The sequence below is a fragment of the Rhinolophus sinicus genome, chromosome 17 (assembly GCF_057876585.1).
Source record: "Rhinolophus sinicus isolate RSI-liver-muscle chromosome 17, RSI-T2T, whole genome shotgun sequence".
Taxonomy (NCBI): Eukaryota; Metazoa; Chordata; class Mammalia; order Chiroptera; family Rhinolophidae; genus Rhinolophus; species Rhinolophus sinicus.
In genome coordinates, this window is record NC_142517.1 from 100,908,420 (window position 1) to 100,921,991 (window position 13,572).

At 41.6% G+C, this 13,572-nt stretch overlaps 1 protein-coding gene across 1 annotated transcript in view; it reads left to right on the forward strand.

The window, feature by feature from the left end:
* Positions 1–11,938, forward strand: part of ANKUB1 (ankyrin repeat and ubiquitin domain containing 1) — a 31,321-nt gene extending 19,383 nt beyond the window's left edge. Inside the window, exons 4-6 of the mRNA XM_019748837.3 lie at positions 257–371; positions 3,818–4,756; positions 10,090–11,938. Coding sequence (XP_019604396.2) covers positions 257–371; positions 3,818–4,756; positions 10,090–10,219 — 1,184 coding nt within the window. The 3' untranslated portion in view covers positions 10,220–11,938. The remainder of the gene's footprint in view (positions 1–256; positions 372–3,817; positions 4,757–10,089) is intronic.
* The last annotated feature ends 1,634 nt before the right edge of the window (positions 11,939–13,572 follow it).

Consider the following 13,572-nt stretch of genomic DNA (forward strand, 5'->3'; position numbering starts at 1 on the left):
CTGCAAAAAATCTCTGCATTATATGCAATCACTGGGCAGAAGAGAAAATGGAAGTGCACAAAAGCCAAATAAATGGCTTTTCCAAGTCAGTTCAGTCCTACGCTGGACATAGCATCCCTGTCTACTCCCTGCAAGGGTACTTTTCGCTTTGCATCTAATTCATGCCTCTGTCTGGGGACAGCTATCTTTAGAAGGTTTATGGATTGCCAAACCACAATGACAAACAGGACAATAAACTGAGTCTCTCAATCCACAGGCTCAACGCTTCGCTTGGACGTCTGGGATGGATGGAAGGAATTTCTGATGGGTTGTCTCCTCGGACAAAAACTTGAAGTCCAACGCTATTTATCAAATGAAGGACCAGTACTTAAGTAAGGAGATAAAGCAAATGCTAAATTGAGTTAAGTAATTTTTACTAAGCCTCCGTAAGACCTGGAGTCTGCAGTTCACTCCACAGCTGGTGTGCTGCTCCATGCCAATGCCACTTAGCCTGTCTCAGCCCACGTCATTATTGAGATATTTGCTGGAATGAAACTGCCGGATGCCAGCAGGGCTGCGGCCTTTGGGGATGGATTGGAATTCGGTTAGACATTCCTCAGGAAACACTAGTGAAATGGCTGACTTTGGTTTGGATATCAGACTTTTAATAGCTCTGTTCATTGCTGTCAGAGTAAGTACCTTGCCACTCTCACATTCAATTATTTTACACACACACACACACACACACACACACACACACATACACACCACCCCCATTTGCTAATTGATTGGCTGAAAAAATGGGCTGACTTTTCCTAAGCACCTATGTAAATTTTCAAACTGCATTTAATACAACATTCATACTTTTGCAGTACACGAAGTGGAACAAGTGGAGGAGGTAGTGGAGGAGGGTAGGCTCAGAGAAGCAGGTGGACCTTTGAATGTGTCTCAGCAGCTTCCCAAAAGCATAAACTGCACTTCCTTTTAGGTTTCCATTCGTTCAGTGGTTCTGTGGTTTAGAACAGCGCCCCCTCGTGGGCTATTTAATTATGCTTTACAGAGGCCCACACACCCACCAGGAGGTCTAAGGGCTCTGTGAAGTGACAGATGGGAAAGCCAGTTTTTGCAATTTTATAAAATATTCAAATATTCTAAATTAATTTCTATTTGGGGGTAGTGATAACTCTCTTTTTTCATACTCTAAATCTAAAGAAATAGCTGTGCTACATTATTACTTAAAAAAAAAATTTTTATTATATTAGTTTCAGGTGTACTATGTTGTTACTTTTAATAGTGTATATTTACTGAGTACTTTGTAGCAGACACTGTGTGTTATAAATATTACCTAATTTTATATTTATAACAATTTTATTAGGTAAGTACTATTTCATCTCGTTTTATAAATGAGGAAAGTAATGTTAGGAAATCTGCCCAATGTCTCACAGCTCGCAAAGCCACAACCAGGCAGGTACTGGATCCTGACAATTAACTCTAGTGCTCATCTGCTTCTCCATCTCCACTTGACTTAATATTTAACCGAAATCTAAGAGCTCAGAGAATATAAACGATCGCACTCCTTTTATTCCTTTACCCAATTAACAAATATCTCTTGAGCATTTGCTATGGATTATGCAACATTTTAGGAACACAGTAATAAATAAGATACGGCCACGCTTTCAGCAAGGTTACAGTCCAGTAGGGGGATCAGAAAACCAGTAACCAATCCCTCAAGAAGCAGAACTGCAAAATGTTTGGGAGCACACACTGCAGTGTCCACCTGCCTCGTTCTAAGCCCCACCCCCTCAGCGCTCAGGTGTGTAAACATGGGCAGGTTACAGTCATCTGTTCCTCAGTGTCCTCTTGTACAAAATGGGAATGATGATAGTATTTATCTCAGGGAACTGTTTTAGAGATTAAATGACCTAGTGACGATAAGGAACTCTAGAGAGCTGTCTGGCACCCGGGAAGCAGGATATAAATGTTCGGTGTTGTTGCCTTTATTATTCAGTATGACAACGGCATAATGCAAGAAGACATGGGAATGTATAGTATCGAGAACAACTAGACTTCAGGGATCATCCTGAGAAAGAGAATTGAAGTTGAGACCTGAATTGTTGGTACTCAGGTAAATGGCAGGGAGAAGAAAAACCACGTTCCAAAACAGATGGAACCATGTGTACAAAGACTGGGGGTGACGGGCTGGGGGTGGGGGAGAGAATAGATTCAAGGAACTGAAAGAAGTTCCACATGGCAGGTCATAGAGTGAGAGGGAGCTAGTGGCCAGAGGCTGAAAAGAAGAGTCCAGCTCATGCATGCCAAAAGAAGAGTCCAGCTCATGCATGCCTCCGTAGGAATGTAAAGGAAATTGAACTTGATTGTTTAAGTGTTGGGAAGACTCTGAAGGTAGAGAGAGGCCATGATGAAATTGCATTTTAGAATGCTAGCTCTGGCTGCAGCGTGAGGAATAGTGGCAGACACGGAGACTGGGAGAGAATCAAGAGATGATGGCAGCCTGAATTAGGTTTAGGACTAAGAAGATAGACTGTAAAAAGATATATTTAGGAGGCAAGATCAACTGGTCTCAATAACAAGAGCACCTCTAGGTCCCACAACATGAATGCTGAGGATGAAAGCAAAGGCCAGTAAGTCCATCCACGAGGGGCTCCTCTCCCCAGATCGGGAAAACTGATCAGATACAGAGATGCAGATTTGCACTAATGAATTTCAAAGTAAACTGATGTGTGAACCAAAATGGCAGTGTATTAATGTATAACTCTAATTAATTATATCTAACTGCCAGAGGGTCCTAGAGACCCACATGCTCCGGGCAGACCATCTATCTCATTCAGGGAGATTGCATGGTAAGCCACACACACACAACAAAAATGGTGTGGTGAGCATACACTCAGAGAGAGGAGAGTTAGTTATAGGCAGTGTGTTTTGGATGCTACCAGGCTAGCTTGCCTCCATGTGTACAATGGGGTCAAAGAGCCCTGCCCACGTGTATCTTGAATGATACCTGGTGGTACTCTGTCTAGGTTTGCCTTCCCTAATTCTTATTTCTCTCAACAGCCTTCACGTATCATTCCACTTATGCCTTATGGGGTATTAAAAGGACAGTAGGAAGGCCAGTGTGGCTGCAGTACAGTGAAACAGAAGGGGACTGGTGGGAGGTGGGGTGGGAGAAGGGGGCAGCAGCCAGAAGTCGAGGGGCCTTATAGGCCAAGGTGAGGTGTTAGAATTCCAAGTGCAGTGGGAAGCTATTGGAGGATTTGGAACAGAGGATGGGCCACCTCTAGTTCATGGAATATAAAGATCACTGAGTACAGTGTGAGGAAAAACCTGGACGGGACAAGAGGAAGCGGGAAACCAGTTAGGAGACTATGGCCCTGGCGGGGGAGTGTGGGGGGGTGGGAAGGCCACCTAGTGGCATCGATCAGTGGAGACTTGGAGAAGCCAGAAAATAATGATGGTTAGAAAACACAGAACAAACATGCACAACTTTCAAATTTCTAGAATGTGCTGAACTTCTTCCAGTACCTTCTCAACTGATATGAAGCTTGATATTTTTCCTGAGCATGTGATTTTCCTGAGAAAGAAAACTGCTCCAAGGAAACGAGTTTGAATTACTTACACGTGCATAGTAGGGCAATGTGTTCTAAGCAGGACCTGTGTAGGTTAACCTGTGTCACCATGCCTTTCCTGAAAACATTTGAGGTAAAAGTTAGGAAGAAACAAACATTGTAACTGGAATGTTTCATGAGTATTTGGTGTGACTACATCTGTCTGTTTGCTGACTTACTAACCACGCCCCCTTCTACCTGTTTCACTCATTCAGGTTTCAGAAAAGGGTGGCCCTGTACATAGCCGCCTTTTACGGCCACATTGAGCTCACCGAATGGGCCCTGAAGCAGGGTGTGCGGCCCAACGAGGCGGTGGGTATCCACCCCTGCCGAGTGTGGTGCCAGGACGCCCTTCATGCAGATGTCTCTAAATGCCCCATTCATGCAGCAGCAGAAGCGGGCCAGCTGTTGATTCTGAAGGCCTTTGTCAACTGCAGTGTGCTGTGCCTGGAATGCAAAAATGCAGCAGGACAAACTCCCCTGACCATCACGGTCAAACACAAGCATAAAGACTGTGTATTATATCTGCTGGGTAAAATGTGGTCCACGGTTTCTTTTCTGAAAATGTCAGTCCCCATGAGAATCTATATTAAAATAAAACAATGGATCCTCAGAGCTCAGACTCACAACCTCCACAAAAGCCAGCTTTGCGGAGCAAGGGTCTGTGGGGCAAGAATTGGAGACACTGTGATGGTGGATGGTTTCACCAAACCAAAAATGACCTCCAAAAAGTGGCATGAGGCTGGAAACAAAGACTCACAAAGCTCTGTGGGCAAGCTACCCCCTCTCGGGATACAAACTGCAAGCAGGAAACCTGTCAATCCGTTGGCAATGTCACAGCAGGACACAAGAGAACAAACCCTCAAATTTCCTCCTCTGGTAGATGCAAATACATTCGCTGAATTACAAAGGCATCAACAACAAAATCAGAAAAAAAGTACTGCCACAGCTAGAAAAAAAGAAAAGCTCATAAAAAATATGTATCTCCCCCAAGTTCCCCTCCCTCCGGTTTCGAGAGTGGGCTATTCACACCCATCTTTTTACTATGCAACCCCCAGCGCTGACTTTTTACTCAGATCCTCCGTTGCATCTTTCTCAGAGCACAGTGGGAGAACTCCAAGGGAAAATGCCATCTACTGCTTAGCTGTAGCCAGGTAATGCTTTCTCTTTAAAGATACGAGGGCGAACCTTTAATAGGGCAGGTCTAGGTGCAGGGGATGCTCCATGAAGCCCCACCATGCCATATACAGAGGGGGCCAAAAAATGCATACACATTTTAAGAAAGGAAAACTGTACTAAAATTGTAATATTCAATATATACCGATAACAAAAGATGAATACAAGTCACGTTTGACTTCTGCAATCACAAGAGGTGCTCAAAGTGATTACCATCAGTGTCCAAACACTTCTGATTACGACGAACTACTGCTTGAGCAGCGTTTACCAAAGTGTCCACTTGTATGCATTTCTTTGGCAGCCCCGGTAGTATGACACAGGTTGTTCCAACGCATCCGTACCCAGCTTCCAAGACCTCATCTTAGCCTCATGTCTAGGACAAAACAAACTGATTTTGGCCAATCCAAGCAGTGTGATACTTTACTCCACAAGCTTTCAGAAAGAAAAAAGACACCATGAAAAGAACCGTATCAATGAACAAGGTCCCTTGCTTCTTCTTTTAACCAATAAAAACTTGTTAATTATAGTTAAAAGGAGAAGGGGGGAAATTTGAAGTGTGGGAGGGAGAAATCAAAAGTGTCATGGAAGAGTGGGCGGTAATGAAAGTGGAAGGAAAGAAAGAAACAATTTAATGACAGACAACCACAAAGACTTCCAGTTGACTTATTGGGCAAAATATACGGGGGGGGGGGGGGGGGTGTGATAAAATTGACATTACTATTTGAGGTAAGTTTAAAAAGTAATGCACTATCACATTTAAAGACATAAATAAGTGTATCTGAAGTGAACTTTTCAGGTACATTCATTTCATAAGAAATATTTTATATATTGGTCATCAGATTTCACTGAAAAAACATCTCTGATCATATTTCAGGTCCCATTCACTACTTATGAGGTATTATTGGGTGCCAATATTACAGTAGAAATATAGATTTATAAGTGGCTTTTTTCCTTACTCGATTTATGTGAAGGAAAAAAAAAACAAAGCTAAATTGTTTAGTGGCAATTTCTGGGTTGGTCTTTAGTTCAGCTAGCTTGTTGCCACCTAGTGGTGAGAGTAATTTGAGCTCTAACACCGGCATAATTCAGGATAAAGAGGTTCATCGTAAATGAAGAAACTGCCTAATAGCTTCAATCTTTGTAATTTGTGAGGTATCTCTGACTAGAATGTAGAACAAGAGATCATCTAAAATTCTAGAAAAAGACTAGACAATTATTAATTGAAAAAATGTATATACCCCATCTTAAAATCAGGCTGTAAACATAAGAAAGAAAATACTAATTTGTTTTATCAACAGGTTCATGTTAAAAATGAGGTTATTTTTCGAGCATCCAATAAGTACTTACAATGCCCCAGTGCAGGGCGAGGCATGATGGAGATGTGCAAAAGTATCTGTGTGTGAGGTGGGCGTGTGTGTGGTTTGGGGTGAGAAAGGCTGCCAGCGTCTATTGTGTGTAGTTTGAGTAAACACCTCCAAACAGTTTTCCAAAGAGGTACCAGCGTGCTGTTTTTGTAGGTATAAAGATTGGAGTTATCAGGGGGAAGCAATTTCAAGGTTAAGAAGGGAATTGTTGGGGAAAACACATTAAAGAAAGAGGTAGTGCAGAAGGGAGGCTCGTGGAAGGAACAGGTTTCATTCAACAAACATTTACTGAGCTGGAAATACAGTGGTTGGTGACTTTCCTAGTTTTAGCACTGAAAGTCCTGTTTCCTGGGAAATCCATCAGTCCTGGGCAAACCAGGGCAGTTGGTCACCCTAAACAATCGGGAGCAAACACAGATACAGTCCTGCACTTGTGAAGCAAACTGTCTAGTAGGGTGTGATGGGCATTACCCCGCAGGCTAACTGAGCAAAGTGCTGTGAAAGAGAGGACCTTGGAGGGAGGGGTCTGTGGGAGTCTTCCATGGACTCAGACCTGCCTAGGAAAATGCTTGAGCTGAATTCAGAAGGGTTAACCAGGTGAAGGAAGAGTGGAGACAGCGCTCCGGGTAGAAGAAACGGCTGTGCAGAGGCCTTGTGGTCGAAGCTTATGGTGCATCTGTGATACATGAGTAGAAAGACGTGCTAGAACAAAGAGAGAGAAGAGAAGTATGGGACAAACATGGAGAGGCAGGCAGGGGTCCATATGAAGGATTGGGCAGATTTAGTCTAAAAACAATGAAGGAATACTGAAGGGTTTGACCTGATTAGCTTCATAGTTCTTTTATTTTATTTTTTTATTTTTTATTTTTTTAAGGAGGGTGCAGCTCACAGTGGCCCATGTGGGAATCGAACTAGCAACCCTGGTATTAAGAGCACCGCGCGCTAACAAACTGAGCTAACCTGCCACCCCAGCTTCAGGATGTTTAAAGACCACTTGGGTGGCAGGCAGTGTAGAACTAGACTGGATTCTGCAGATCTAGATGAGAGGCAACTGCAGGGGTCCAGGGGAGACATGGTAGGCTGACTCGAGTAATGGAGAGAAGTGGATGGGCTGGGACAATGTAAGAAGGAAACTGACAGGTAGGACTTGGTGGTAGATTGTAGGGGTGAGGTCCTGGGAGCACGGAGATGCTCAGCCTCTGCCCCAGCAGCATGGCCCATAGTGCTCTGCTCCTGCCTGAAGAGAGACACAGGCAGCTATAGGAATTCCCAGGTCTTCTCAGGAGCCTACAGACGTACGTGGAGCAGGCCCCAGTGTTCAGAGAGCCCAAGCAAACGCCCACGGGGGGAGGCAAGATCATGCTGGAGCACGGAGCACTGCTGATAAGCATGCACCGTATCCTTGCCTGAGGGTAGAAAGGAACTGCTCTCCTGGGTGGGTGCCAGGAGCCCAGGAAATGATGACTCGGCGACAAAAATGCCTCAATTAGCCCACTCACACACCCTCACCGAGTGGGGGCTGAGCCTGGCAAAGAGGCAGGGGCCTTAGAGAAGAAACCGACCTGGGAGGTGCCAGCCTTTACACCCTCCCTCCAGTTCTGCTTTGTGTATGTGCATTGTGCTCTCACAGTCTGATATTACATGAGCCCTCTGTTGGTGCATTTGCCTCCTCACTAGAATGTAAGTTCCATGAGAGCAGGGACGTTGTGCGTTTTATTCACTTTTTGTTTCTTGGGCACGTAGAATCGTGCTTGGCACATAGTGAGTGCTCGATAAATAGTTTTTGAATAAATGCAGAAAAGCCAGAGTTACAATGCCAGGGAGAACATCAGGATGAGCAGCGAGCCTAGGAGAGGCCAAGGTAATATCAGACAGGGAGACAGAGGGCTTTAAATCAGTCAGGGGATACGGGGAAAGCTAAAGGTGCCCGCGTGATTTCCTCAAGGCTTGGACTTGATTTTATGGAAGCACTGATGGGTTAATCCCACTTAGAGGGTCCCAGGAGCCAGAGCCATTGAGGTAAAGCAAGGAATTGAGCCAGAACATTAACGATAAATCAGGGAAACTTGGGTCTAGTTTAAATGTTTGAAGCACTAAGGTACTTTTATGCAAGATTGCTCCTGGTAGAGTGAATGAAAGCCCTTTAAATTTACAGAACTTTGCCAGACAAAAGGGTGGGGGTGGTAAGGAAAGGAGCCAAGTAGAGGTGGTACGTGATCAAAGGCACTGCTTTGTGAAAGGGCAAGAAATAAATTTTGTTTTCAGGAAAGTAAGTGGATCTGCACAAGGAGTTTTAGGGGACAGGGAGAAACTGGCAGGAGATGAGACTGGCAAGACGGATTGCACCCACACTGAGAAGCGTCTTGTGTGCCCAAGTAGAGAGTTTGCCTCTTATTCCCCTTTCTGTGAGATAGGAAGTAGGTAGGAACTCACAGAAGTTCTTTTTTTTAATCAGGCAAGTCGCGTAATCTGGTGGAGATGTGTGGATGACTCACTGGAAAGAAGTAATGTCAAGGGTCTGAAAGGACTACAATAGTTAGGAGACTTTGCAATAAGAGAAGCAAGAGTCAACAAAGACCTGGACTAGAGCAGAAGTACTTAGAGAAGAGGAGAAAGGCAAAATATGACAGGTATTTCTGAGGAATAATTGTCAAAATTTATCACTAAGTGGGTGTAGGAATGGACAGATAAAGCGAATTGAGTTTTGTTTCTAGCTTTGGAGATGGTGAGAATAGCAAAATGACGGTTAGCAAGGATACTGAAGGGGGACAGTGTAGGAAGAAGATAAAAGATGCGTAAATCAGAAGTGTCTGTGGGATGTACAATTATGAAACGCTTTTATTTGATAATCAGAGATTATGTATGCACTTTTAAGAAAGGTCAGAATTTAGAAGTCACAGATATAGGCGATTAGGAAATGAGGTCTCCCAGGAGGGTGCAGAAAGAAAGAGAGGAGGACAAAGGATAGAATCTTGCAGACTCCAACATTCAAGGGAATGTAAAACCCCTCTGTAGTAAGTCACATTTGCAGCCTACAAACTAGGAGTAATCACATTCAAATTTACAAGTGAAGACAGTGACTTCGCTATCCTCGTAGCTATAATAAAACATTGTTTCAGTTAAAGTCCATCAAAATATTTCATATCTGTGGGGGCGGAGCCCCAGAGAGTAGTTTCCAGGCTCTCGGCCTCACATAGACAGGTGCTGGCTCAGGTAGTAAATGGCCAACTGTGATTGCATGGCCATCAGCTGTGGCTAGTTGGCCGTCAGCTGTAACCAGTGAGCCATTGGCCACTAATATAACTGCTGTGGCTATGCTAGGAGAGAGAGAGAAAGAATGGGGGCTAGCAAGAAGATGGCGGCTGGGCTGGCAAGTGTGGATGGCGGTTTGCGGACAGTGTGGATCCAGCCTCCAGTGAGAGTATAGTGCCGCCAGAGAGAATATAGTGGTGTGACTCCCCTACCTATGGCTCCATGTGTGTTCCTTTTTGGCCTCACCATATCCTGCGTTCTTGTATGGGGAGCGGGAGCAGAGACCCTGCCGGACTCCCTGCACGACAATATCTTACGATGAAAAAGATGTGTGTTTGTGGTGGGGGAGAAGAAGGAGAAGGCAGAATAAATAGGTCAGGGAACATGTCATGTACAGGGATGAATCGGAGGAACAGATAGAACAAGTTTCGACCCAGAGAATTCTGGGTTGAGTGGCTTTTTATTTCCAGGTGTGGGTTCTAAGTTTCTAGTAAGTACTGCCTTGGGGAAATACCATTCCCCGGCTTCACAAGAAACTGGTTTTAGAAAGATTCCTCTTTCCTATTTTACATTCCACCTCATGTGACAACAGAAACTAGCCACAGCTACAAAATCAACCTGAAGACTTCCACCATTTCAACTATAAGTGGGACAAGATTGGACTTCCTTAACAATTATGTCTTGTTTTCTTACAGTGCTTTTAAAGAGAAACGATGGCTTCAGCAGTTAGAAATAGCAAGAGTCCTAGCCAAAAAGAGCATTTCTAACCTGACTACCCAAGGAGGCTTGAGAGCATGTGAAAATCCTCCAGAACCTGTGCTTTGAAGAGTCATGACAATCCAAGTTCCGGTGAAGACATGGTCAAAAGAACCTCCAGTTCTAATGTTAACAGTTCTACGAATAACAATTCTAATGCTATAATTTCTAATAACAGTTCTAATGCTACATGACTATCAACAGGATATTTAATGTTAACTACCGTGTTTTCTTGGACTTCCTCACCCTAAGTGAAAATTTAGGGCACTTATTTTTGCATAAAGAGTCTGAGGAAGAATTCATAAGAAACTGGGAACAGCAGTTGCCTACGGAGTAGGAAAACTGGGAAGATGAGAAACAAAGACAAAAATGAGAATTTTTACTGTTCCTTTCTTCCCTGGGTTTGTTTGAATCCTTTTGTTTTTAAAACCATATGAATGTAGTACATAGTAAAAAAAAAAATTTTTTTTTAATTTAATTCTATATAGAGAAAGTCCCTAGGACAGTTACAAATACCACTCAGGTCCAGTAACTGGTCTCAGATATGTTTTGAACATCTGCTAAAAGATTGCTTTCTATTAATTTTTTAAAATTGAGGTAAAGTTTACATACAGTCAGTTGCACAGATCTTAAATGTAAGATTCAATGACTTTGACAAATACATGCATCTGTGTCTCCAATACCCCAATCATGATGTAAAATACTTCCATTACCCTGGAAAGTTTGTTTAAGCTTCTATCCAAGTCTATCCCAATGTCCTATAGGCAACCATGCTATTTTGATTTCTATCTCTATGGATAAAACTTCCCAATCAAAGAAATCATACAGTTGTTCAGTTTTGCGCCTGGGTTATTTTGCTCACTGTAATATTTTGTGATTCATTTACATTGTTGGATGTATCAGTAGTACAACCTTTTTTATTACTGAGTAGCATGCCGTTGTATGGATGCACTGTAATTTATCTATTCAACTATATGGACATTTGAGTTGCCTCCAGTTTGGGGTATTATTAATAAAGTTGCTATGAACATTATTGTAAAGGTCTTTTTATGGATATATGTTTTCATTGCTTTTGGGAAGATGCCTAGGAGTGGAATCGTTGGATAATAGAGTAAATGTACATTTAGCATTACAAGGAACAGTTCTGCCTAACAGTTCTGCAAAGTGGTTTTATGATTTTCTAATTCCACCAACAATGTCCAATGTTCTGGTTGCTTCACGTACTTGCCAAAATTTGATGTCAAAAAGTGTTTCTGATTTTCAGTTATTCTAGTGGGATTGAAATGACATCTCTAGATAAAAGAAAAAAGAAAAGAAATGACATCTCATTGTGTTTTTTTTAACTTTTATTTATTTTAAGTGTATTTTTCCAGGACCCATCAGCTCCAACTCAAGTAGTTGTTTCCATCTAATTGTGGAGGGCACAGCTCACAGTGGCCCATGTGGGGATCAAACCGGCAACCCTGTCGTTAAGAGCACCGCGCTCTAACCAACTGAGCTAACCGGCCGCCCCTCATTGTGTTTTTAATGTGCATTTCCCTGATGTCTAACGATGTTCAATGTTTTTTCATGTGCTTATTGGCCATTTGTATATCTTCTAAAGTGTCAATTCAAGTTTATCTTTTAATTAATGGTTTATTGAAGATTTTTATATACTCATAATACAAGTACTTCATCAGATATATGTATTGCTAATTTTTTTACCTGTTTGTGGCTCACTTTTTCATTGTACTATGGTGTCTTTGATGAATAAAAAGTTTTTAATTTTGATGAAGTACAATTTATCACTTTTTTCTTTCATGGTTCATGCTTTCTGTTTCCTAAGAATTCTCTCTCTCTACCCCAAAGTCATGAAGATATTTTCATATGTTTTTTCTAGAAGTTTCATAATTTTAGTCTTTATGTTAAGGCTATAATCCATGTCAAATTATTTTTGTTTGTGTGATGTAAGATGAAGGTCAGGATTCTTTTTTTCCCCATTTTAACAGTTTATCAAATTGTTCTAGTACTAGTTGTTGAACAGACTTTCCTTTCCCCCATTGAATTACCTTGGCACTTTTGTCAAAAATCAATTTACAGTATATGTATAGATCTATTTCCAGACTCTCTATTCTGTTCCATTGATCTACTAACTTTTCCTTATAATAATACCATAATAATACCATACTGTCTTAATTATGTAGCTTTCTAATGGGGCTTGAAATCAGGTATTATGAATACTCTAACTTTGTCATTTTCAAGTGATTTTGGCTATTCTCAGTTCTTTGCATTTCCATATACATTTTTAAATGAACTTGTCATTCTCTATGAAAAAGCCTGTTGGGATTTTGATTGGGCACAACTGACATCTTAATAATATTTGAATCTTACAACCCAGGATATATTTATCTATGCTATATGTCTCCATTAGTTTGTCTTCCTTAATTTCTCTTATCAATGTTTTTTAGGTTTTAGTATAGATGTCTTGCAAATTTTTTGTTAAATTTTTTCCTAAATATTTTATACTATTTATTCTATTTGGTAGGAAGATTTTTAAGATAGATTCTGTTACAACAGCCAGAGGCATCTAAAGCTTAAAGCTCATTTTTAAAATACCTTTAAGTTCCTAGTTAGATATTTTGGGGTTGGGGCACATAGAAGGTTAATGCAAAAGAAAATACAACGATGATGTAAAGAGGTGTTGTAAGGCAGCACGTTTATAGATGTTTGTTCCATGTAGAGACAATAAAAGGAGATAGTGACTGGAAGAGGGCACAGCAGAGGTTCTGGGTACTTAAAACATTCTGTTTCTTCATCTGGATTAATGGGTGTGTGCAGTTTGAGAAAATTCAACAAGAAGTATTTTATCTGTACCCTTTTCACAGGCATTTATAATCAAATTTAAAAAGTGAACTAAAATGATGAAAGAAATCTCAGGAGGCTAATTTATGCATTTGGTGCTAGCATCAGACTCATGAGAGGGCAGTTCATGTGAATGATGGGTGTCACCATGCTGGTGTCCCTTTGACAGTATGCTGACTTGAACTGTGATTCCTTGCAGGGGATGATAACAGTTTATGTATCATTGAAATACAGCCAAGGAAATGGCCGGTGCAAAGATTTGGGGCTGAAACGCCTAAGAATGAGAAAGGAATATGGGGACATATGAGGGAAAAGGACGGTGGATAAGGTAGAGAGAGATACAAAGCTGAGGAGTATGAGAGGCTAATTGGTATGAAGCCAGGCTCTCTGACAGAATCAGCTGAAAAAAATACTGAGTATTTATTCTTTCTTTACTTTAGCCCCAGAAATAAGATAGCGTAAGAAAATAGCTTACTTAGGACAGATGGAGTTAAGATCTTATGTACTTATAACGTCATACAATTTAAAGCATAGTTATTAGAATATGTTTTCTAAGCCCAGTATTATTGAAATCAGAGTTA